We start from the raw sequence: 27529 nt of genomic DNA, 5'->3' as shown, positions 1-27529 counted from the left end.
CTTTGAAAAATCGGAGTATAGGTGAATTATGACGGAGAATCGGGCCATTGTGTTGACGAAAATAGGCAGAAACGAAAGTAACGTACAACGTAACGGAACACACGCATACCCATATCTATGATTGGAATTGTGAAACAGTGACCCAGATTTTACCGCGATCCGGTATAGAATCAATATCTAAAGTTGTTTTCGATCAACAAACTTATCGATGTTCCAACCGGCAAGTTTCAGGCAATTAATTACGTATCCGGTCGGTAACGAAAACCATCCGTTGCCTGCGTATGTGTGCCAAACAGAGACCCGATTTTGCAGGCAATAATAGAAGCGCCAATATTCGTTTGGGGTGAGAGTCGATGATGCAGTCAAGGATTACTCGCCGCATTGAAACGAGTCTACGGTCCTCGAGAGGATGCTTCAGATGGCTGGAAATTTCTACTCCATCGACACACCGTGTCAGCATCTTTATTATTAAGACTGGCGGCTTGGAGAGGGTGACGGTCATCGATTGTCTCATATTACGTTCTCGAGGGGTGTAATAAAAATCCCTCATTTCTACTCCGATCCACCAACGAGTTTTCCACAAATATTTACTTCCCAATGAAGCGCGGTGAGTAGGTGAGGACATCGCATGCAGGTCGATGCCGTAAATCATTCGCGTGGAAATGATCGTGGATAAGTTTTCCCTCAAATTTACAACTGGATTTCACAGTCGGACAATCTTCGCGTGATTCGCTAATCATTTCGCTGATCTAGGGAATTTAGGGAATAAGGACCAGTTAATTGGGCTTTGTTATTATATCAATTTTCCAAATTCTTTTCCTATCCCATTATACTTGGGATCATTTTTTCTATGGTAAATTTTACACAATGGTTTATCCCACGGTAAACGTTTTAAATTATTCCATTTCGAAGCTGGAATTCCAAGTCACCACCGCATTCTGAACTTGGCATATTAATAATTCTGATTTCGTGCGAAGGTGTTGTAAACCACTTTAGTGAGATTGCAATCCTAAGTCGACTTATTTGACTCTAGAATTCTCAGCAACTTCACTCTAATTATAAGCTTTGCTTTTGCATTTCCATACTATACGCTATCCCGAGAATAAGACGTCGAATTATTACTGTCAACTTTTATTTAGTTCGTTTGATCGATCAATTATTTTATTTCCACTTGGGAATGCTCAACAGCTGTCTTATATCCGTGTTCGCGTTTTGAGTCGTTTTATTTCGGAATCTAGTATTATTTTCAGTCTAGTATCAATCATGATGATTTCATTCTGAGGTTGCAGTATTTTCAGCCAATTCGTTCTAAATCCAGGAGTTTGCATTTTTTATGAAAAATCTGATTGTGAGATCCTAAGTTCTTTCATTCTCATTCCAAAATTCGTAACAATTTTGAAAGAAGGTCAGTATTCTGAATCATTTCAGTGTGAAGCTAATGTATTTCGAGTTTTTTATTCCTAGACTTGAATGCAAAACTGTCTAGTTTGAAAGCATAGAATCCGAAGTCTTTTCACCCGCCGTCCTAAAATCGAAATATTTACATTTCTAAAGTTAGCATTTGTAATGATTTGATTCGAAGGTTGGTGTTTCAAACCATTTCATTATAAACTAAGCAGTTTCAATTTTATCATTTGAAAGCCGGCGTTCTAAATCATCGTTTTATTCCGACGTTTTTAATAATAATGTATTCCCGGTACGGAATGATAAATCATTATATTTTATAATACCAATATCTTACCTCATTCTATAATCAGACCAAAATTATGAACTGTATTACGTCATAGCTATACGTATTTTATGAGGAACAATTTGTTTAATACCGATCGTTACGCAGTAATAATATGCATAACCTTTGTAACATTGTAATGGCTAGAATGTCACTTCACTAATCCAATATTTTCAATAATAACTACAATATTCCAATTTTAATTTGCAATAGTGTAGTAGTATAATTTATTTATTCAGAGAAATATTTGTTTTTTCATATCTCACCAGAGTAAAAACATAATTTTCAAGAACGTGAAAACCCATTTCACATAATTCGAATATATACACAGTCGAAGTGTATAAAAGTGAAAATACGCGCAAAGGTAAAGTAATGAAAACGAATCTCTGATTTGGTTTGCTATATTCTTATTCGTTTTGACTTTTCACATTGAGATCTTCCCATACTTCAACTTGCTACACATTAAATTCCCATGGAACAAATTTTTTCGTTTTCGAAAATTCGACTCTGTGCAATCCTTCTATACATTTTATTGATTTTCACCCCCGCTAGCAACAGATATTTCCTTGTATTCGTGACCCCACGGAAAGTTGTTAAGGCGAATCTACGAAGGTGATAACGTTAAGGGTATTCATCGAATTACCGAACCCTCGAGCGACCCTCGAAGGGTGCAGAGCCAGAAATCAGCCGCTGATTTCACCACAGGGTGTTAATTTCCGACCTTGACACGGAGAAACGTGAAGTCGAAAGCAAGATTAATCAAGACCCGTTACAAACATGCAACGTAGCAGTCGTCTATGCGTCCGGATCGAAGTGGCCGTCGGATGCGAATCTCCAGAGGCTGCCTGCCCGGTTTTCCACCCCATCGATTGGCCGGACGAGGGTGGGTTGCGCCTCGAGCTTTCCAGGGTATAAATAGCTTTCCTCGTTTCCCGCATCTACGTCTTCGTCGATGCCGCACCGCCTTGTCAAGGGTCAGCATCGCCCACGCCAAATCTCCCGTCCTCCGGTCCGTCAGCCAATGCTAACCCCGTAATCCAACAAATCCAACGTCTCGGAATTGGACTGTATCCGACATCGTGTACCAATTTATTCCAGGAAAAGAGAGCGCTGGAATCACCGATGACTGAACGAAGCCACATTTGGGGTGGAATAATGCGTCAGGGTCGAAAGCCCCAGGAATCTGATGGTTGGAACATGGAGGTACCATTTTAAAAATGGAAAAATCGAGTTCACTTGAGTTCACTTACAAGGAACACCGGTTTGGTATCTCCCTTCGAATTTTTCGCAATTCACGTATGTTTTAGAACATTATAAACTAAAAAAAGCATATTTTTATTATCGGTGTAAAAACGGTTTACAGCGGTGAAAACGGCCCCCAAAGATGGGCACCCAACGGGTTAGTTTCTTGATGCGTTTGATGCATTTGAACGTGACCAAAATAGAAATGTTTCTGTTGATGAATGAAATATTTCAGCGTTGGTTTCATTTAAATACATCAACCGCTTCTATCCGAAATTGAGAAACCACCCAATTGCGTGCCCATTTTTGGGAGTCGTTTTCACGCTTTTAAACTATCTTTCTACGGATAAAAAGAAATACGTGTCTCTTAGTTTTCAATGTTTTACAAAATACATGAGTTGCAGCGAAATCGAAGAGGGACACCGGATTGGTGATCCTTGTTAGTGCATGCTTTAAAATTCACCCAAATTGGTTTATGCGGAAAGTGCGTAGTCGAAGAGTCGCTTTTTCAGAACGGTTATCGACGTTTTGAATTCCGTAGAATTCAGACATTATAAACGCAAAAAATAGTTAGGTAATTCCAAATGAAATGTTTTGAGAAAATCAGAAAAGCTCACTCGACTTTAACTTCCCAGCTAATTATGACACTTGTGAAACTCTTTCATTTTTATACACGGATTTTTGCATTTTTCAAATTTTCTCTATTCCTCAATTCAGACTATGGGTCTTTCTACTCTTTAATGTAAAAAAGATTATGGTCCCGTCTGAGAAAACTACCTTTGTGGCGTCCATGTGTGGTTGAAGAGTATAACCCAGCCTCTTTATTTCCATCTCTCGCATAGCTCGAGTGTCCGTCAGTCGAGCCTCGTGTGCGCAAAAGGCTTTCATGTGAATACACACATAAATCCAATGTTTTTCCTCGTAAAATCACGACTCGCGAGATCTACGAGACTCTAAAACGTATCACGTGAAAAACTTGTTAAGAAGTACAAAAGAAAAAGCACTAAAAAAGGAATGAAAAGAAAAAGAAGAAGAAGAGAGATGAAAAAGGAAGACGTGACAAGAGGGCAAGAAACTGAATACAGAAAACCGATTCAACGACCGTCCAGCTGCCTTTTGGGTTCAAATTTGTAAATGGAATAAAAGTACAAGTTGAAATTTCTCACGGTTGAACTCAAGTTTACCCGATCATTTCGTTGCAGCACTTTGTCAAACCTTCACAGGATTAAAACTATTGCATTATTCGGTACGATCTTAAATAATAAACGCATTAGAGAATTAAGAGATGCGAGTTGTTCTTGATTGAAAACAGTATCTCATCACGAACATTGAAATGGTTTGATAGTTCTAGAAATTAAGTTATGTAATCGATGATCAAAGTTTTTAATCCAATATTGAAATTAACATGTTTAATCAACCACGCTAAGGAATGATTTAGTTCCTATGATCAAACTTGTCGTTGGATAGCTAGAGAAGTTGTTGGAATCAGATCATCATTTGCAACACTGCGCGCAACAAAGAAGACATTTGGTGGAATTCTATAAAAAAAAAGTATGCTTGGTGAGTATAGTATTTACAGAAGAGATATTCAAACCGCCTGCAGCACAGTTTCAAGATGTCTCTTCAATGAGTCCCCTAGGACTCGGCATGATTACGTATGGAGGTAAAATTATTACGTTGGGTTGTTTCGTTTCTAACTGAAAAACTTATTGCAGGCAGCTAAAAAATGCTTTTGAAAGGATATCTCCCAGTCCCATGTTTGAAAGATTGATTCGGGACGTTGGTGTTTCCCGATTTAAATAACGTATGATGTAATTTTTTTTAAATTGTTACGACTCGTCGTCAGAGGTATTTGATGATACGGACATGACCCTGGAAATAATTATTAGATGATTAAAGCTTTTTATAAAATTGTTATTACAATTTTTGTTGTAAACTCAATAGTTTAGCCACTAAAGACGTACATTAATTTTTACATTGAAGTTTCGACATTTATTACTTCTTAGCCGCCGAAGCTTCGTGCTTTAATACATGAATATTTTTTATAGAGAATTGGATCACCCATAAATATGTCACGTGAATTTTTGTTATAAAATCAACAATTTAGTCATTAAATACGTTTAGAGACAAATATTTACATAAGGATGACTTTTGAGTCCCGTCAGTTTTGAAGCGTTATTTAGTCACGGATAGCACAGTTATTGTTGGGCGTCGACAGCACAGATAATATCCATTGTTTACATTTCGGTCGGAAAGTGTTATTGACTCTTGACTGCTACACCGGGGTCCAGTTGGCACCGTTCTATCTTATCTATAATTTGAAAGTGAATCAATGCAAAAGTTCTTTCGTTTTTTATTCATACTTGATTATCATTTGAAACTAAATAAATTTAGGGTCTGTCTGACCCCAGTGTGGCAGTAGTGTGATTCCTCAGAGGTGTGGAAGCAAAGAGTCAAGTTTCAATCCTACTTTTATTGTGAATTAACAACCATGTACTTGACAGTAGTGTGTGATTTTCATTTTTTTTTATTACCGATGAGAATATTCATGTATGCTGTGTTTTTGTGAAACGTTTTTGTTTTTAGTATGAGGTGTTTATGTGCATATATTTTTGATCGGATAAAGTGTTTTTATGGGTAATACTCATATTTTTAACGTACTTGCCGAAAGATTTTTGCACCGGAGGTACTTTTTAGGGAGATGAGGATTAGTCAAGGTATTATGTTCATATAAGCTATTCGTCAAAGTTATCAGATTCGATAATATTTTGAAATTAGAAGATTTGCGTGCGGTGAACAATAAGTCTAGTTTTTTGCTTTAGTGTGAAAGAATTTTTTTTCCACAGCCACAGGTAGATCAGATGTGACGGAATTCTTAAGTGTAAAGAGAGTTTTTTTTAGCTTAATAATGGAAGTCTTAGCATTATTAATCTCAAGATTGAAGACAAATTTTTGAAATTTAGACAAACTGAAGTGAAACTTAGTTCTAGATTTAGAGAGTTGAAAATTAAACTTGTCAGAGGCTAACTTCGTGAACCTCAAGGCTGGTAGTAATAAATCGAACTTCTTGCATTTCACAATGAAGAGAAGGATGCGATGATTCTACAACTTGGACAATGACTCAGGAGCCACAGTCAAGCAACGTCGTAGTTTATTCGCCACATCCTTCCCGTACGAGAGTGATACATTGTAGGAAAAACTCGTCTTTCCCGAGTTTTATTCAAGTAACGTATCTTCTGTATACTTTTGCAATTACACTTGACACCGAAGTGTGATTTTTGCTATTTCCAAGGACTGCAAAAATTGCGATTTTCGGACGCACGCAGTTTGGATTTTCGGAATCATATGGGAAGAATCCAAAGGAACACAAGTTCCATTTTCTTACTCCACTCAGGATAGACAATCGTCCGTGCAATAATGAGAAAAACGCCTGTTCTCTGTGCGTAAAGAGTGAACTTTGACACAAAGAAATGTACAGCAAAGATAATATCAGGAAAAGCAGATATAATCAAGGTCGACGCTCTTGTTTAAAATCTCAAGACTGACTGTTTTTACGATGATGTTCGTTTGCTCACAATCAATCTAGTATCCGTTAAGACAATACATGAATAAATAATTGAACAACCGATGATAGCTTGATGTCAGCGGCATCAGGGTGCCAAGGTGTATAAGATGCGTGAACACAACTTCGTTACAACATGCAGTTTTTGTTTCGCTGCCAAAAGTATTACTTTCGTTGTTTTGATAGAACTCACCGGGTCTTACAAAAATGTATGACTTAATCTGATGTATGTATTGAAACAGATATATGAGGCAAATGTACCTTTCTGTTATAGGAGAAAATTATTTACAGAATTATATTTTATCCAAGTCAAGTGACAGTTTTTATTACCAACGCGATAGTCTTCGGATTTGCGAACAAAGCTGATAACGTCATCTGCGCTTGATGGAAATGTCGGAGTAAGCCACAAAAACCAACGGAACTCGATGTGGAACACAACTTCGAGATATCTCGTTAACTACTTTGTACTAAAAATACGAATCATCAGCAGTACACAGACGTTGTAAAGATGAAATTATGTCGCAGAAGACCATAATATGTTTGACCGTTGGAATACAAAAAACATATTATTCAATTTTCTGAATATTTCGTATGAATCTTGTAGCTTCGAGCTTCCAAATTACACCGCTTTGCCTGCCGTACTTGGAAAATAAGGAATATTTTTTTGGTGCACCGGATATGGGAATAAACAATAAATCAATTCCGTTATTACATTTTTCTTTGACGCACGGATTGTGAAAAAAACAAAAGTTCACACATATTCTTATAATTCAAAAACAATTATCAATCAATTTAGCATCGCCCTTGCTGATCATACTTTGGCCGACATATGAACCCACACTGAGAGAAATTTTTAGTTCCGGTTACCGCTCGGTCCTCAACTATTTTCATTTTTTACCACAATCGAAAAATATAGTTCTAGGTACGAAACGAAAATTAGTTTTCTAGCTGTTGCCGGAAAGTCTAGTATCCGTTACTATTCTTTCTCATTACGATCACTGTTACTATATTTTCTTGTAACTGTTGCGAAAATTTACTGCTTGTGCAACAATAAATTGATGTTAAAGCCTTATTTAACTAAAAAAGTAGAGTAAACCTCAGAAACTGATTTTGCGTTGCAATAACCAAAAAAGGATCGACGATAGTGCAAAATGGTTACGCGTACCTCGATTTTCGTAATTCCAACAATATTCAAACAGTTTTTTCAACGAAACCTGTGTTACTGAATTTTTCTAGTTAGTATAAAAAATGAAATTTTTCTCAGTGCAGGGGCAATCACTGTTGTGCCAATATAAATCGAATGAAGGATGGACTGTAAATTTGTAATTGTTGAGATGAAATACGTTTTCTATGCGGGTTCGAAATTCCGCTGAGCCAATTTTGATCATAATTATTCAACAAAATTCGATACTGGTCTGATCCAAAAACACTTCGATACAAAAAAGTAATCTCATTTATAAGACACTAAGTACCCAGCAACGGTATTATCAAATACCGCGTTAATTCAAATGTACTATAGGAAAATTTCCATTTTACGGTATATTTCCCAGTTTCCATTCTTTCTTGTTATTAACCAATTTCATCGGTGCGTATACCACCGGTATTCTAAGACGGCCTATCAACTTGCTTAACCTTTGCGATGTGTAAACGTCTCACACTTCAAGCTTTGAATCGTTTGGGTCTCATAGTTCTGTATCTGCACGGAAATGAAAATGAGGCGGGCAAAAAATCAGTCGTTTTATATAAATGATCTGGAAATTGTAACACATATGTGAAATTCACTATGAAATTTTTTCCATTTACTTCCATACATGTCATATATATATATACAGAATGATGTGAATGTTCAATTGGTGTGAACGAAATTATTCAAGCGATATCGTAGACAGATGTGTTGTTTAAGAAACTTACCTTTGTAGATAGGGAAAATTGTAATTTTTCTCTCCATTCCAAATCACTGCAGTCCGAAAAAATGTCCAAGCGTTCCTAGGCACCATGTCGGTTATGTGGATAATGTGAGCATTCCCGACACTGAGAAAAAAAAGTTATTGGATTTAATAAATAATAATTGATCCAAATAATCCGTGCGTTTGTACAATCCTGAGAGCACATTCATTCAAAGCGATACTTTATGTACTTGTCAATTTAAAAAAATCCGTATTAAGGACCAATAGAAAATAATTTAAATGAATTGAATAACGATTTAACGGCATAACTCACTGAATTGCTCTGCTGGTTTGATATTCTTATCCAAACGCAGCAGCTTCATGTCAATAAAATTGTTCCTCCACTCAAATAATGTTTACAAAGTCAAATGGAATATCCTTCCGATCAAAGAAGCTATGGTATTGTACAGAAAAAATTGAAATCACGACTGACCCCGTATTTGGATGAAGAATGTATTTAAATAATTCAATCATTCTTTTAGTATTGGAGCATAAATGTCAGTTCTTGGAACACGTGATGTACTGCTCTATGATATATGTATACCTAAATGTAGTATAAATTTGCTGGGTTACGTGATCGTTTTAATTTTTTCAATACGATGTGCTAATGTTATCGACTGTCACCAAACAACTATAGTAGCATTGTTCCAATATAGTTCTTGGATTACACGGTTCGATCAATTCACGACCCAACATTCCGCATCACGAGTAATTGGAGGATTCGTATCAATCTTCGCTGAGGTAATGGGAAGAATTCGAGTATAAACATCTTTGGAGCTACTTTTCAAGCGGGAAAACTTGCCATCTAGTGACCAAAATTGGTACTACTTCGAATGAATTGTAATTTTGTTTCAAAAACGTAAAACATGCAGATCCAAAACTCAGAAGATTTCTGAATCAAAAAAAAATTTATTTCAATAAAATAATATTTATTTCTTAGAGGTAATGATTCATTTATAGCAAACCCTTATGCAATTGTATCGAGAGTTCTTGAAATCAATTTAAAGTGTATGTCTGCAATTTTCGACTACACATGACTATACAAAACTGAGAAACATTACATTTCATTGTATTTGTCAATAACTTGAATTAAATGTGAAACATATAGCAACTTAAGAACTCTTTCTTGGTTGCACTGAAACATATCTTCGTTTACTTGGATGGAGTTTTTTTTTTTGTTCGATGTAGCTATATAATCTGATGAACGAAATAATTTTCTTAAATGAATATCAAAACCTGTCTTCAGAAACAAATTCTTCTTTCAACATATTACACATTTCTTTGATCATAGTTATCATTGATTATGTCGGACAAACATCACATTGAGGCAAATATACTATCTGGCAATAACGTTGATATTTCAGCAAGCGTAGCATTATTATTTCCAATCTCTTGGTACCGTTCAGCCGATGTGTTCAGCGGTTAAAGTACTATTCTTTCGTGAGCTGAATGAGGTTTGTTGATTCGAGTAAATTTGTCGTTCCAAAATTTCTCGTTTAATCCTATGAAATCAATATGTACTTGTTTGAAATATATTAAACTCGAAAACATACAGCATTCAAATCAAAGCATCAATATTTTTTTATAACTAAAAAGTCACCGTGTTGAGTGAGGCATTGTTTGAATCAAATAAACTGGAAGTAAGAAAAAAAAATAGTTATTTGGTTCCATGACTTTTTTTTCTCAGTTCACTTTAGAATATTCCGGGTGTAGAAATCTATGTAAGAAATGGGTTAATGAATTCTGCTTATATTCTGTTATCTTATACTTTTATTAGATGTTCCTCGTTCGAGGCATTAGATAAGACTGACGAACTGAGGGGCTGTAGAAGAGAGGATTATTCATCCGTACCCATTGCTCTAAATACGTAAGAGCGTAATACGAGTTTACAAATATCAACAGATTAAAGATCGACATAAGACATTTCTGTATATGGACTATAGAGATTATTGATTAAAGTTATTCTTGGATATGAAGGTCAAAACTCAAAACACTTTTTATCGTGTCAACGTTTCGGCCCTGGTGGGGGCCCTCCTCAGAACAATTTTATTTAAATATCTCATATGAGATGACACTTCCAATTACATAAATGCGTGTTGGTAATTGAAGAATAAATAGAACAAAAAGGCAAAAAAGACAAAAAAGACAAAAACCGAAACACACTGCGTTCGCGACACGTAACTCCCACGAATTCATAATTATAGTTAACATAACGGCTGTGTATTTTATTTCATTTTAACAAACCAACTATAATTATGAATTCGTGGGAGTTACGTGTCGCGAACGCAGTGTGTTTCGGTTTTTGTCTTTTTTGCCTTTTTGTTCTATTTATTCTTCAATTACCAACACGCATTTATGTAATTGGAAGTGTCATCTCATATGAGATATTTAAGGTAGTAGTCCGGTGTGACGACCGAAATTTAGACGTTTTTTCATGATTTTTTTTTAAAAAGTAAATAAAATGCTATCGTTTTAAAGTGTTTACATGTTTTTATTGGTGTTTTGAAGTATATAAAAAAAATTTTTTAAAGTTAATTTTACATTGATTTGTTTAAAATTTTTGACGTCAATATGGAGTCCTCAAAGAAAAGATGAGTTGGTTTGGGGAAACACACAGCCTTCCAAAGTCATCTGAAATAAAAAATTCAAAGAGATTATTATTCTGTAGACTTTATTTTAGGTCCCGAACCTTAAATATACATAAAAATAAAAAAACAAAAACAAAATGGCGGACTTGTGAAAAAAGTTCTCAAAATCTAATTTTTTTTCTTCATAAATTGTTTAAATAAAATAGTTTATAATTGAAAAATTAAATGTTTTAAGGCTTCGGCATCTAGATATGTGTGTCTAGAATAACGGGTTAAATTTTTAGCTAAATCGGTTGAATAGTTTTGAGTCAGTGATTCCCCGAACTTTCGAAAACATGGTTTTGAGAAAAACGCTTTTAAAGTTTTGACAACAGATTTTTTTCAATAAAATTATACTTACATTAATCAGCTATGCCTGGTGCATAGAGCAGTCCTTCCGTTTCCTCAAAGTTGTCATTTTCAGCAACTTTTAGAGCTCTACGTAAAGTTCTGGCTTCTTTGGAGTTGGCTTTTTAAGCACAATATTAGCAACAGATTTGACAGCGATGCTTTCATACACACGCTTTCATACACACTACGGCGCGCTCTCTTATTTTAGCTATAACTTTAAGAATAATTAAAATTTATGTCTGAAATTTTTATAGCATATTTTTAAGATGTTTTTCTTCCGAAAAATGTAAAAAAAAAAAATCGATTTTTTGAACCCGTCACACCGGGCTACTACCTTAAATAAAATTGTTCTGAGGAGGGCCACCACCAGGGCCGAAACGTTAACACGATAAAAAGTGTTTTGAGTTGTGACCTTCATATCCAAGAATAACTTTAATCAACAAATCTCCAAGGTCAAGAAAAATCATCTTCATTATAGAGATTATTTTTGTATACACAATAATATGAAACCAACAATCTACACCACGAGATCTCAGATATTGCATGAAACATGTATTTGTGGTATTGGTAATGACTGAAATTTTTTCAACCTAAACTATTCCACCCGTATTATTCATTCTTCGCGAAACGCTTAAAATGATAACGTGAGCGTCAAAAGTATCAGCAGGAAATTTGGAAAATCAACATATTTTCGTTGAAATTGTAATTATTTGCTTGAAATTCATTGAATATTAAACCTTTATCTTCAGAATCAGAGATATTATTGTTCATGTTTGTATTGGACCGAATACAGATAAATTGATGGTTTGACATTACGATTCGTTAATATTTATAAATGTAGGTATGATCTATTATATTATCCTGAATTTCCTTTGCAAAGAAAATCGACATCCTGAGAACAAGGATGTGTCGTTTCTAGACTGTTTAGTAAAAAGGGTATATTTTAAGTTGGTACGAAGTCGGTATATAACGCAAATTCAAATATCGGCATAATGTTCAATTACTTGCTACATCTTCAGCCACGATACGCATGGTCACCGATTTAATCGCTGACGCAAAGCTGCCGTTTCTATCCGCACGGTGAAGATCTAGAGGAAAAAAAAAAAAAAAATCAGTAGCTCAATTTCATCCCAACAGGAAGGAGATTTCGATGAAATTTCGTACATTCCGCTTGGATTTTTACTTTCATGCAAAAAGATCTCTGATTAAAAACACTTGTCGCAAATTTTTTTTCATCATGTTACTGTGCGTCTCTTTTTTGAACGATGAATTTCAAAATTACTTTCTGAAAGGATTTCTTGATCCGACATTCTGTCGTACGAAAACAAAAGTAGAATCGAATATTGAAATCTCCAGGAAAGTCTTTCCTTGAGCAATTAAGTACAAGAGGATTTAAAAATCATGTGTTAATTGGGCGAGGCATCGTAACTGAGAAGTTGACTCTATCAAATGTTCTGCGTTCATCCAATCCTGTCTTACTTTTTCCCACACGAATGTCGCGAGATATCAGACCGCAAGGCTGTATAAATAGCGCTGAAAACTGATAGCATGTCATTAGTGAATCTGGAGAGTTAACGTTGGAAGCAAAGATGGCACCGATGATATCTTATACGCTGCCTGCGATGCAGCTCGTGTGTAATCTCGTCATCCCGGGATCTCCAGGCACGCACATCTCAAATTTGGATTCAAAACTCACGTCGGTTCAATCAGAAAATCTGAACGTCTCCAATGCGGAAAACTCGGCTGACTTGTTGTACGACACAACTCCGACTTCAAATCCATATGTGACTGAATCATCACCGAAGGGAAAGATGCTCCCGGATGGCTATGTAAGGTTCCCTGAACTCGGAGTAGCCTTCAAGCATCATCGTGACGAAGCGGTGGAGTGGCCAATTGCTGCGAAGAAATGCGTCGACGAGGGTGGAAACTTGGCGGTGATTGATTCGTGGCGCAAGTTCGACGTCGCCCAGTCAATTTTATCGCCCGATGAAGACATCCACGTAGGCATAACTCTCATGTACGAATCCCAGGATTGGGTCGACTTCAGAACAGGTAAGCTAATGAACGAGACTTGCAATGGCCTTTGATAATTTTTAAACACAGAGTCGGATAATGTCTAACGTCTACGAACATTGGTAATTTAGGATCGATCCTGTCGTCTATACCCTGGTTAGCAGGTGAAACTAACAGTTTAGGTTTCTGTACCGTGATGAGCCGTAACTATCGAGGACTGCTACGTAACGGTTGTACATACAACGGACGTTTTATATGCGAGATTGAGATTTGAGCGAAAATTGATAAGCACGTAGAGTCACGATCGTAACCATTAATTAGTTCATAACGAAATACTAAAAGTGTGCTATTACAATATATTTTGTCATTTAGTACTTATTGTTAGTACAAGTACTTATCGAACAACAGATGACGTTTTAATTGAAAAGACTTTGAACAATAAGTCAATGGATTCATCTCTAGTCATTCGAGTCAGGGATTCCATCATCCCAAAAAATGCGCCACGGTTCAATTTCAAGTTACAGAATTTTCAAGAAATTTTTCAACACGAAAACAAATTTGCGCATCATACGTCATACCCCATGTTATAAATACATCTCCCCAGAAAGCATCTCTGGTGCAAAAACTTTTCGTCAAGTACATTAAAAATGTGGTCATTGGCCCCAAAAATATCTGCTCTGTTAAAAAATGTATGCACATGATCACCTCACGCAAGAAAAAAAAAAAAAAATTCTCTAAATACTCTCATCCTTTATAAAAAAAAAGAAGATTCAAATCACATACTACTGCCAAGTACATGTCTGTTAATTTACAATAAAAGTATGATTGAAACTTGTTGTAACTTTCCAAGCGAGATAGAAGAAGTGAAGATTGACAACTGCTACCTAATGAAATTGAAAATCCAGAAAAGAAATTACATTTGTAAGTGGTACTTGGCTCGATTTTATACATACATGTATATATTTACACATATATATGCTTATACATAATAATAACAACAACAGCAACAACAATAATGATAATAGTAACAACAGCAACAGGAACAACAGAATATGAATTATATATGTATATTATACTTTTCAATTGAATGTTAATAAAATAAAAAATTTTGTTTTACCAATAAATTTTACAGAAAATAAATTATTCACCAATCTGACTGGAATGAACATAGCCTGCTGACATGCCGGGGATTCTTTTCAGCTCTTCTCTTTGTCTCGTTTAGAGCGATTCTCGGTGCAGCTACAACAGCCTGCACTGAGAGAAATTTTTAGTTCCGGTTACCGCTCAGTCCTTAACTATTTTTATTTTTCACAACAATCGAAAAATATAGTTCCAGGTACAAAATGATAATTAGTATTCTAGCCGTTACCAGAAAGTCTGGCATCCGTTACTATTTTTTCTCATTACGATCACTGTTACTATATTTCCTTGCAACTGTTGCTTGTGCAGCAATAAATTGACGTTAAAGCCTTATTTAAATAAAAAAGTGGAGTAAATCTCAGAAACTGATTTTGCGTAGCAATAACCAAAAAAGGATCGACAACAGCGCAAAATGGTTAGGCGTACCTCGTTTTTCGTAATTCCAACAATATTTGAACAGTTTTTTTAACGATACCTGTCTTACCGAATTTTTTCAGTCAACGTAACAAATGAAATTTTTCTCAGTGCGTCTCCAAACCTCTAATATGTCCACCAACTGCCATCAACGTCGCAGACCATTTATTGCAGGTCACTGATCGTCCTTCTCAAAGGAGAACGTGGATTCCACCCCAGGGACACGTGATTTTCGTAAAGCAGGGGCTGACTGCGACGATCACTGCGACGTTCAATTCAGCGAAACGCGCAATTTAGGGTGAAAGTCACTTCTGCTATTCGATGTAGAACGAAATTGAATCTAAATTCGGCTGAACATATGTTCGGCTCTAACACCTTCGTCTTTGAACTGGAATGTTTGAGGTGTTTTTTGCTTTTTGGATTAGACTAAATCGTATCGATGTATTATATTTTTATACTCACAATGTGGACTATCACGATTTATAATACTGCGAAACAGATGATTATCAATCACAGATTGAATGGGATTTTTCCCCAGAAGTGGTTTGAATGTTATTAAGAAATAAGCAACAGATGTAATTTTCAAGGTAATATTTGAAAATTAATTTTGCGATCACGTTTATCAAATTGAAAGCTAAGTTAAGGCGTTATTTTTTGTACAGGAGCAGTGAAAAACGATTCGTTATCCCTTTTCGGAAGTTTTCTATTTGGCTCACCGCCAAAAACGTTTGTGCGTTCTGCCTTGAAGGAGATATCCAACCGCCGACAGTGGATGGTGTGAAAATCGAACACTGAATTGTCTGCGAGACGAAAATCTTATGTGCGTGAAACCCGATTTACTCAGCCAACATTTTCAAAAAAAAAAAAAAAAAAACAGAAAATTAATGCGAATTGATAAAGCATTCTGAAATGGTGCTTGAAGTTCGTTTTTGACTTTCGTGCAAAAATCAAATATTATCTTCCAAATTTTACAACCTAGGCGATATTTGACTAGCTTTTCAATCAACTAACCTTCATACAGGCGGAAATTCTCAATATAGTCTTTGCCTGTGATCAGGACTCAACATATGTTATACACAAGATAAAAGCACAACATTTTGAGACCTTCTAAGAGGAATAAAGCTCTTAAAATCCCGGCAGTCTGAAGGTTGAAATAATAGTTTTGCTTGTTTCAATATCTGCAAGTTACTGTCGTTCTGAATCGTAACATCCGACATGCAAGAATATCGAGACGAAATTACGGAATAACAGACTCGAATTTTTTTTCCACGTAAACCGCAAAATTATTCAAAGTCAGAAATGACGATTTGACGAGCCATTTTTTGCCATGCGCCAACCAAGAGTTCCCGAAGGTTATTCACATTTAAGACTGTATTATCTGCAATTAACCAATCTCGTAAATACTGTATAAACGAAATTTGAAAATATTGAAATTCACCGCTACTTTAATTCTACTTATTTTCGAATGAAATTATGAAATCAAGCCCGGTTGCATAAATACACTTTAAAGATGAACAACCACGTTTTGATTGGTGAAAATAACGTGCGAAAATTTTATCGTTCATAAAAAAGAATCGACGTACATGAGGGCTAAATGAAAAAGTGATTCTAAACTTCGAATGGCTATAATTCACGATTGCATGGATTCCATGAGAATCAAATCAATCCATCGGGGAAAATCTGTATTAAATATCCAAATCCTATCAGTAGTGTTGGAAAATCCATTCGTCAGCGATCGATTCTCGCATCCACGGCCTGAAAACTAAATCCATGGTACACTGAGAGAAATATTAGTTCCGGTTACCGCCTAGTCTAAATTGTACGCGTACCTCGTTTTTCGCAATTCCAACGATATTAAAACAGTTTTTCAACGATACCTGTTTTACTGAATCATTCTAGTTACTGTAACAAATTTCCGGGATCAACAATTCATGGAGTAATTCATGCAACACGAGCAAATTTGGCCCTACCCACGCCTGAAGCCGGAAATGACTTTTTGCGTCGCCCCGGGTGAAGTTGGGGATTCTCGTGGGTGGTTGGTCGGGAGCCCGGGTATCCAGGCTGCGTCGTCATGGCGACGAGACTTTCCCCAGGCATCCCCAGGGTCCGGCTCGACGTCAGCCGTTCAAGTGGTTCTTGCCTCGGTACTCTAATTATTCCTGTACCCACGCTGCGACGAGGCGTTAGGGAGCTGTGTCGTTTTTTCCCCGGCTTGATGAACTTTCAAACACTGTTACTCGTTAATTTGGTGGACGGGGTTTTTTCTCTCGAACAAGAAAGACGATCGTTCGTCGCAAGGAATTGCCCCGAATCTTGAAACGTATCGTATGAAATTGAATAAAATAGAGGGAAATTTGAACCTGTAAATCTTTTGGATATTAAGTTATTGTTACGAATATAATTTGGTCTAAAATACCGTGTTAAACGGCCAGACTTAAGAGGATGCTGAAATCAGTTATTACCGACAGAGTAAGACGTCACTCTCTTTGACTATTATTATAAAGGCTGCGCGGCACCGATGCAGTAAAAATGTCGCAGTCAATGCAATTTCACCCGTGCGACCAAATTTCATGAATTCTTGAGAAAAACCTTTGGAAGCTCAGGATTTGATCTAACGATTTCGCAACCGCGTTTCAACCGAATAAACGAAGTGTTTTCTCATGAATTCTTTTCGACTATGATTATCCAGAGACGAATAGTTTTGCCGACTGAATGCATTTCAGACTAGGGTATGGAAAGAGAAAAATGAAAATGAGGATTTATGGTGTTCTAAGCATTTTCGTTATACAATATTAACGTTTATTTCAATTATATACAAAAACAATGAAAACCCGAATATGTGTTGATGTTTACCTCTCGTCAAATTATTCGTACGCACGTATGTATTTACGTAGATATTTTCAATTAAACTAAGCCCAAAACATTGTCAGACCACTAATCTCGTTTAATAGTTTATCGTGACGTACACACTGTACATTATCTTACTTATAGTTTTAGGATAAGGCCAAGTCGTCGGATGGCAACCAGCTGTTTATCTTTTTTTAATATCTGATGTTATCAAACAATATTATACACAAAGTATCTAAACATATGCTCACTTCGCTTCTATATAAACGTATAAATATAGAAACGTGCCAGTTGCGAATTCGATTTATTCCTACGTTTCTCACAGCGAGAAATCACTGCGCGATGAATAAATTGAATGATTCATCGATCAATATAGAATAAGTGATTGAATGAATGAATGAACGAATGAATGAATTATGGCTAAACAATAGTTGTAAATTAAATTATCGCTACGATTATAAATAACCCATTTCCTCGCTGTAAGTGCATATATATGTATATCACTTCCGCTATCAGCTAGTCACATTAACATACCTGACTAGAATCCCATTCAATCTACAAGTGCACCAGAATTCAATTTCACTCGACCGAAGTAACAAATTAATACGTATACCACACGTGATTCTCATATGCAACATGAAATACGATACACGTATATAAACATAGTCCAAGGACATTGTTCAAGCTCACGGTTTTTTCCGTGAATTGCAGCAGTTTCATTACTCTTTATCTATCGTTTGACTTTTGCATCTACACATTTATGCGCGGATCAATTTTTGATTAACAAATGCGACAAGTCCCCGAATTTGATTAATCACCGTCTTTATATACGTCTACGTATTCATACACTCGCGTATCAATAATTTATCGTTCACAATTAATTATATACACCGTTTTTTAAACTTATATGATTCCTAAACATATATCATTTATATACATGTATATAAATATGTAATATACACGCTACCGCATGTGTCTATAGTCTATACACACATATATATATATATGCTGTATATATCGTACATGAATATACATGTATTATATATTGCCTAATTCCTAAGGGCATCGTAAATTACTACAAGAATATATGTAAGGCGAGGAAGTCGCCATTGTTCTGGCTATAAATGCACGCCTTAATTTATCGCACTTGACGCAATTGCCAAATAATTTTTCTTCGCTTCTTTTTCTACCATATTTGGCTCTATTAGACACTTTTCCTATACGAATACGCTACTCGCACAGTTATAGTAATACTCTGCTTTCAGTGGGTAACGTGTATTATAGCTTCTAAATCATCGTGTAGTGTATCAGTTTTAGAGTCATGTACGTGTAAAAGTCACCGTTAACTTGACAGGGTGAATTTTTTTAACAAAAAAAAAAAAAAATCGAATGAAAACATATCGATTTCCTTTTATTTTTTCACTCTTGCCTAACCTTGTCCCCCTCTATTTTTCTGTTTTATTTTATTTAATTTCCGTAGAGTCGGATGATTGAGGATCGAAGCCTTGCGTGTGTAAAGCATTTGCATGTCGAAAATTGTTGCTGTGTTTGTGGAATTTTGATTGTTGACGATTAAACGATTTCTAATAAAATACCGCTACTACCACAAATATTTCTGTACACTAACGCGACGATTATTATCATTGCCGTGACTACGCTTATTAATGTTATATTGTATCAATACGATTATCAATGTTATCATTTATATCTATTATCATCTTAGAAAGTAAATTTCATGGAAATGTTATTTATTGTCTCTATCAGTCCGACGTCGGTAGGTACGCGTTCCTTAGACGCCGGACTTTTAATACATTGACAAAAATACCTGTTTGTTCATTCGGCCGAGGAAGTGAAGAATACACGAGGAAAAGTGGGAATGTTCCCATCATTTCATTAAAAATAATAACCATTCTCATCGCGGTGTCGCAAGACGATTCACGCGTGAGAAGACTTCATCATCCGATGCAGAGTCAACCAAGTTCGTAATATCTATGTACAATAATTTTAAAAGTATAATTGAACGTTGGTGCAATTCTACTCGTAACATCAAACCGTCATTCACGCATCTACTTTTGTATTTCGTTATTCAAAGATGCATAGTTTGGCAAACGACCGGAGCTACCAAAAAAACTCCTGTTGACTTATCAATAGTAACGACGAAGTGGTGCTACATCATTGTTACTGACATCTACTTCAATTTATCGGTTCGAATGTTTGGCGTTTGGTAAAAATTTGGCTCACGGGGTGGAAAGCAATGTTTCTCAAATTTTTCCGAGCGAATTTAGAAGCTGGAAGGTGAAACAAGATGGCCGCCATTGACACACTAGCGATTTTATTTCGAAGGTAAGCTTAAGTCCAGACCTAATTGGCTACAGCGCGTTTTTTTCTGCTCAACAGAATGACGGCAAGAACAGTTTGGTCACAATTCCATCTAGGCTGGAAGCAGGAGAACTGAAAATTCCGCTTTTGAAATTCACTCATACTTGAGTCACGTGTCACTCACGGTTCGACCCAATTCGGATCACTTCGAATAACTCGCGGCACGTTCGCCAACCCAGCAATTTTAATCGATCGTAACTATCAAGCTGTAGTAATAGACGACTCACTCGTCCCCTACCACGCATAATTGACAGCTGTTAAAAACTACATATATACCAAGTTTTGTAGCGACAAATTCGCTGGAGCAATTGTGCTCTGATACCCCTCGACGTACTTGTGGTACTTGATTTTCGTTCTGCCCAGACTGGCAACAACGAATCTCTGCCGTTCGCGCACGTTACGACTCGACTCGATCACAGGCACCTTCGCGTCAACCCTGAGGCTGGGTTCGCTGACCGATCTCGATGGCCCAGCCAGCACTCACATGGGCTCGGAGTTCAGTCCGCCGATCAGCCCGGGCTCACCGATATTGGAGTCGCACTGCATGACCCACTCCCAGATCCGCTTGGTGACGACCTTTTGATCGACGGTGGTCTCGAGGCCGTAGCTGTTGAGCAGTTTCCTCAGTTTGTTCTTGTTCTCGTCGATGTTGTTCTTGTCGTCGACGAGCGTATCGAGGTAAAGCAGACTGTCGCCCCGCCTCGCAAGGCTCTCGCTAACGTCGACGGAAGTGGATGTAGCGCTATGGCTGAGCTTGTTGACGCACCAGGAGTCCTTCAGGTACTTGTTGATCTCGGTGACGTTCGCCCGCTTCTCGGGCTTGTGCTCGAATGTCCGCCTGAAGTACCGGAGCAGCCGGGGTGTGAAACGCCTGAACGTAGCGGGGATCTTGGTCGTCCTTCGCTTGAGCCAACGCTGAAAGGCCGAGTAGTCGGGGTCCTGGATAAGGTCCGCGCTCTGCCATGGTGGGTTTCCGGTCAGGCAAACGAAGAGCACAATCCCGAACTGCCAGCAGTCGGCGCTGCGCTTGCAGGTGTACCGCTCGTTCTTTATCACCTCGTAGACTTCCGGTGGTAAAAACGGCACCCACGTGCATCGTATCCTGTTCACCAGGGTTCCCTCCTTCTTGGTGCACCCAAAGTCGCAGAGCTTTATCTTCGACATGTCGTGCGTGAATACCAGGATGTTCTCCAGCTTTACGTCGCGGTGCGCCAGCTGTTTGGAGTGTAGGAAATCAAGCGCCGATGCCAGCTGACCTCCGATTCTTTTGCACACGTCCTCGGACAGTCCCCCGGCCTTAACGTTCCCCGAGAGGTCGCCAAACGGCGCGTACTCCTGGGCGAAGACGTAGCAGTTCTCGGCTCTGAAGGCCACTGCGTACGAGCTCAGGATGTTCGGGTGTGGGCTCAGATGATACGAGTAGTGGAATTCCCTGTAGAAGTCCTTCTCCGACGTCAACTCCTGGTGAACAGCTTTCAGGACAACCCGGGTTTGCGTTCGCTTGTGCCTTGCCAGAAGCACCTTCGCGAAGCTACCCTCGCCCAGCGTCTTCTCCACGTTGTACTCCTTAGTGAGGTCCAAGTCCTCGAGGGCGACTTCCTGCACGCGGTGAATACCCGACTCTTTTTTTTCGTGAAGCTTCATCTGCAACGAGAAGTATACACGTTTATCTCCGGCTGGTCTTTTCTGGTCCACAAATCGTTCGGTCTGTTTGTTCGAAACAACGAATACTTAACTTTGACAAATCTATGATTTTTCGAAATAAACATATGTCGATGCGTAAATTCATGTAGATATGTGTCAGGGTAAAACTATTTCGCCCATATGTTGTGACAATATTATAAGTACCCAGAAAAAATGAGCCTCAATCACGAATAATATACCCATTTTGCAGCAATGTTTGAGCTCGCAGTGAGTTTTGAATACGTTACTACTTTCGTCTCAAAAATTATACCCGAATCAGGAATAGAATATTCTTGTTTCGCTTACAAGAACCCGTATTTATCAATGAACAATTGTGTTTCGTTATTAAAAATCTTATTAATAGAACCAGATTTTTATCCACAGTTTGTATAATGTTTTTTAGAATAAAATTAACCGAACACAAAGATTTTTTTCAGTAAAGTTGAATATGTAGTGACATTGGAAACAATTTCGTGAATTAATAACAGAACCAATTAAGTGCACTGACTCAACTGACGTAATTACACTGAAAACAAATTCAATCTCATGTCAGAATTCGCGACAAAAAATTCTTTTACGTAAATTATAGTATCAAATGATTTTTTGTGATCAATTTAGTGTACAATAACCATTCTGCGAATTACATGTAACGTAAAAGCTAGTTGTAAGAAATTTTCTACTCTTTATTCAATCGCGTTATTCTTGAACGGAAAATACAATTTATGCCCTGATCATGAATAATTTATTATCATTTGAAGGAATATTAACCCTGAAATGGAACTGAAATCATAGCTAAACCGGACATGTGATGCGCCTGATTCGTGAATCCGAGCTTCGTGTATAAAAATAGCCTTACCACAACACAATTTTTTTCTGAGCAAAAGCTGTAGGTATCGAAATTTGGTTTAGGTACATCAATTGCCATAATATTTTCTCCTTGGCGTGTCAATCAGACCACGTTCGAACGTCCCTGTTTAATTTGTTGCGGTTGTAACTAAAACGTGTAGTTTCCAAACGATTCACAGAAAAAAAATATGCAAAAAACAATTACAAACACACTGACACCTGTCGTTTTCCGTTCACTTGTTTTGCGTGTATCAGTAAATCCATTGCAGATCGTTCATCTCCATGCTATCTAATCTACACACATGTTACCGAATTGTCTGCGATGAATTTGTCAATAAAAAATCTTCTACTCTGACGATTAATCGGTAACGGCTAATCTTCAGAAACAGCTTTGTGAATGTCTGATCTTATTACGAAATATTCATGCCTTCGGATAATAATTTCAAACACGAACATCCGAACCTTGAAGATCCCAGAAAAAAATCCTCAATATGATACCACGTGTCAGAGCTTTAGCATTGAAAAAATTTAATATTCATCTCATAGAGCCGGGTTTGCTTCTTCGGAAAACCAGACACAGGTCGTTTAATATGTCGAAATGAGATACGAGGCGACACAATGCATGGCAAATGAACCAATTTTCCAAGTATAAGGCAAGAATTGCCGGCATGTGCGTCACGCTTATACATTTTACGTTCAGCTGTGTGCGTTTGACGCACGCGATTGTTACACGATATCGATTCCCAGTCGAAGCGCGAAAGGACCGAACAGACTTTTGTCAATACATCACGAGTAGGGTAACGAAATTTTCAATCGTTGTGACGTCATGAAATCCAGCAGCCGTAAAGAGTAAAAAAAAAAAAAAAAATTTGGGAAAGCGATAAAATCCAGACAGACCACGAGCACGCAATGAAATATATTCCGGCAATGATTGTTTATAACGAGCTTCTTCATTCTGCGGCAAAAACTTGGCGATATGTTTGTTATTCTATCTTACCGATGTGTGTGAAAAAGAGATGTATGTATAAAAAAAGAAACACCGGCACTGTTAAATCGTACGGAAAAAAATTATTTATCGCCGTACTTTGATCATTCAAAATATTTTTATGCTATGGGCGTATGTTTTGTCTTAAAATAGCGGTAATAGCAGATACGCGTGGATACGTAGTGATGTCGTCGCAACGGACGAAGACAAAATAAAAAAAGGAAAGAAGATCTTACATCTTTTTTCCCGTTCATTGATCGGCCAAGATATAGAAGGAAAGTAAATCGAAAGCTTTGGCCATTATCTGCACGCTTTACATGTGTTGAATAATCAGAAACAATTTTTTTCAGCCTTTGCTCATCCTTCTTTCCTCGACCGCTGGAAACTCTGTTTTGAATGTGTTCGTTGATGAATTAAAATTACACAGGTAATTAATGCCGGAATTTGATTAGACATTTGTTTTAAGAAATATTCCGTGGTAATAAAATGTGAAAAAACGGTTGTTTCATTTGATTCTTCTCATTGAGCCTAGATGAAAAACACCGTGGTAATCACCGAGAAAACAAATTTGTTTAGGGTTCTACCAACAACATCCTGTAACCCTATCCACGTCATTTGTTAAAAAACAACAAGCCTTATAGCTAAATTGGCAATGAGTTTGGATCGATCGAAAGAATCGTCATACACGCAATTATCATGGCTAAAAAACTTCCTTTGACATGTCAACACATTAACACTTCTTTCCTGGCTTTTCAACCTATCAATATTATTTTAACATCTGATGTTACTCACGCCATTTGATAAAAAAAAAAAAAAGAAAGAAAATCAACGGAAAAAAAACATTCGAAGACAAAATAAATGCGAAACAACTTGAAACCTTCGTAAGATGAGATCGAAGTAAGCAAATCGTTAATATTCGTTTTACACAGCTATTGGGCAAATGATTGAAGATCGAACAAATCTCTCGATTGAGAAAGACGTCATCGATCGATCGGTGGTCGTAAAAATGAGACGATTCCATTTCTGGTTCGATTCACACAGTTCTTGCTATCGGTCATTTTTCATAATTTCGCAACGCTGCAGAGCGTTTAACAATTTGTAACGAAGTCTGAATTAATGAAGTGTCGATTAAACACGTTCCCCGAACAATTTCGAATTCCTCGAATTTTCGACACCCACCCCTAAATGTTTTTCAGTCGTAAAACAGCTGGCGTTAGATCCAATATAGCGATCGTACTTGATTAAGCTACTTTTGATTAATTAATCGCATCCCCTCGCACTCTTAATCCCAAGAGTTGAGTAATCGGAGCTGTTCAATTTTTTAATTAAAAAATCTCTGTAATCGCAATTAATTTCTTAGAGATTAAACTAAATTAAAATGAGAGCCGATAGGATTTGTCCGTAAATATCAGACACGGTGAGGTTTAAAGGGTCTTCAATAAATCATGAGGTAACTTAATTCACGACAAGATCAAGTCTGTTAAAAAACTTCGCTTATGAGACCGACGGAAAAACGTCTGCAGTCATACGAATATTAAAAATAAAGGTTTATTCGCAGACTTTCTGAAACTCTTTTCAGCTCACCGATCGCTGTAAATTCATGCTACTTGCATGCAGGAGGAAATGAATAAATTACAATCTTTCAGTTACGTACGGATTGCATCATTGGACTGATTAAATTGTCAGGATTTGCAAGGGCTTTTTGAAAACAGCGCATTTTCTGCATCAGAGAGAAATCTAGCGCTAACAAGTAATGGAAAACGAACTTCGAGCGCGGAGAGGTAAGTTTTTTGCGACGTCAGGTGGAACCTAAAGTCGGAAAAAAGTACCCTTAGCTCATCCGAGGGGCGATCAATGCTACTTCAACTCGGCTGGCTCTCGTTTGTTGAGCTGGACTTCAGCCAGCGTGCACCCTTACACTTTTCCACCCTCCCGCCCCCCCTCGGCTGGCTTATACCGCCACTTCCAACCTCCCTGCAAGTTTTACAGTTCAAACTCGAGACCTTTGCACGGGCGTGGTCGATAGAAAATACCCAGATGGTCGCCTGGCTCGAATGCCATCCTTCCAGACTTTGAAAGGACGGTGAATAAGGTGAAAGAAACCGAAATATCTAACCATATTTTGTGTTTCAACTTTGAATGACGGGTCTTTCGCAATTTTGAGTGACGTGAACGATGCGAGAGCCGAGTCTTACTCGGCTTGAATTTCGAGGAAACCCCAACACGATCATCAATAACGTTGGACGCTTCACGAAGATGATTGATTTTCATCCATTTATTCGACCAGCCCCTTCAATGACCTCCCATAATGTCAATGGCTCGACAGTTATGACTCTCGTCTGACCCAGGACAGGGTTGGTCGATTCCTGGATGTACAACTTCTATTTATAACACAAGTCTGACGTCGGTATAATGCGATTATCGGACTGTATTACCGAATCTAGATGCGTCCGAGTGAAATTTCTGCAACTTCTGAACGTCACTTAATGCCATTTCCAAACTACCTTTGGTGCCGGCGAGTCGATCAACGCCGACTCGCATTCTTCGCCGCAGTCACCCGAAAATTGAACAGCTTTCGCGGTCTGTTCAAGACGGTGAAAGAAATTTGATCATGGTGTCATTGGGACCGAAAATGTAATGTTCATGTATCGAAACGTTGAAATGAAAATTCTTATTCTGCTCCTTTGGAATCCCTGCAGAAGTTGAATTTACGAAATCTGAGCTTTTTGACGCTGTATTAACAGTTTACTAAATTTCGAGTGATCTTAAAGTCGTGAAATAACGAATTTTTCCATAGATGCATCATTGCAATAACCTTACAAACTTTAGCCTATTGAAAATGGAACCTTGTTTTGGTTACGGTAACCGTGTAAAAGAGCGAATATTTATCTAGGACGAAAGCTGATCAATCAAACTATGAAGAGAAAAAACGGGCTTGGAGTAGAAAAATTACGCCGACTCTATATTCGTAAACAACTGATAACGCAGAAAAAAGAACTTTTGCGGTGTTTTACTAACATTTTAGACTTCTTCGTGACGATACCAAATCTCTCTTGTTTTTCGCAAGTTGCAGTTTCAACTTACGATAATAATAGCGTAAGTATTGGCAATCCCAACTCACCTTTGAATAGCCTCTTGTCGACGGGGTATTCCAAGAAACTGCACTGATATTAGAAACAATTGATTTACATTGTCGACACAGGTTCGAGTATAAGCGCCTCGTTTCCTCAGCAATCACAACCGGCCCCGGGAAAATCAGTTTTGCGGATAATGTTCAATCACACGTAACGAGTGGTTTGTTTGTAGATTATTGTCCGAATTATTGCTCGTTTAGGCGAAAATATAATTGTGTCATCGGACGCGATTATCGATGGTAAAACTGTCACTCAGAAGATCATCCCGTCACTGTGTTTACCTGCCTGCCAGCTGAGCTTCGGCATCGCATTTTCATTGGTGCGCGGTTCCCAACGTCTGACGGCGTCGCGACGCTCGACGTCGTTTATATAGACCCGAACCGACGGCGCGACGCGCAGACGTACATTCGTCCGATATTGCGGAAAATTTTCCGGACCCGATTTCACGACCACCCTCGCCTCAATTTTTCTAACTCGCGTTCCTCTCGCCCCCCAGCTTAGATCCCAAAAATCACGAATTTCGTTCCTAGGTTAGTAAAAACTTGTAGGACGCTCATTAACCCCGAACGCGAGTCATCGGAAATACAGAAACGTGTGCGAAACCGAATAGCTGGCGATAATTTACGCCGAT

General features: G+C 37.7%; 2 protein-coding genes across 2 annotated transcripts; one reads left to right on the top strand and one right to left on the bottom strand.

Moving 5' to 3' along the window:
- The first annotated feature begins 13024 nt into the window (after positions 1-13024).
- On the top strand, positions 13025-14041 carry LOC124175410. The gene is made up of 2 exons (XM_046555636.1): positions 13025-13509; positions 13602-14041. Exons 1-2 carry the CDS (start codon positions 13047-13049, stop codon positions 13742-13744), a joined length of 606 nt encoding a protein of 201 aa, XP_046411592.1. The 5' UTR covers positions 13025-13046; the 3' UTR covers positions 13745-14041.
- Positions 14042-17947: 3906 nt separating this feature from the next.
- Positions 17948-27225, bottom strand: LOC124175407 (serine/threonine-protein kinase meng-po). Its single transcript, XM_046555631.1, has 2 exons — positions 26886-27225; positions 17948-21894 (listed from the first exon to the last, which is right to left on the bottom strand). The coding sequence occupies exon 2, from the start codon at positions 21892-21894 to the stop codon at positions 20731-20733; it is 1164 nt and encodes a 387-aa protein (XP_046411587.1). The 5' UTR covers positions 26886-27225; the 3' UTR covers positions 17948-20730.
- Positions 27226-27529: the final 304 nt, after the last annotated feature.

This window comes from Neodiprion fabricii, chromosome 2, assembly GCF_021155785.1.
Source record: "Neodiprion fabricii isolate iyNeoFabr1 chromosome 2, iyNeoFabr1.1, whole genome shotgun sequence".
In the NCBI taxonomy this organism is placed as follows: Eukaryota; Metazoa; Arthropoda; class Insecta; order Hymenoptera; family Diprionidae; genus Neodiprion; species Neodiprion fabricii.
This window is presented reverse-complemented; position numbering and strand designations above follow the sequence as displayed.

Bases quoted from the DNA above. Each gene is read 5' to 3' on its own strand.
- LOC124175410 (XM_046555636.1), top strand. From the start codon at position 13,047: ATGGCACCGATGATATCTTATACGCTGCCTGCGATGCAGCTCGTGTGT. The intron at 13,510-13,601 runs GTAAGCTAATGA...TTGGTAATTTAG, and splicing joins TTGGGTCGACTTCAGAACAG to GATCGATCCTGTCGTCTATA.
- LOC124175407 (XM_046555631.1), bottom strand. From the start codon at position 21,894: ATGAAGCTTCACGAAAAAAAAGAGTCGGGTATTCACCGCGTGCAGGAA.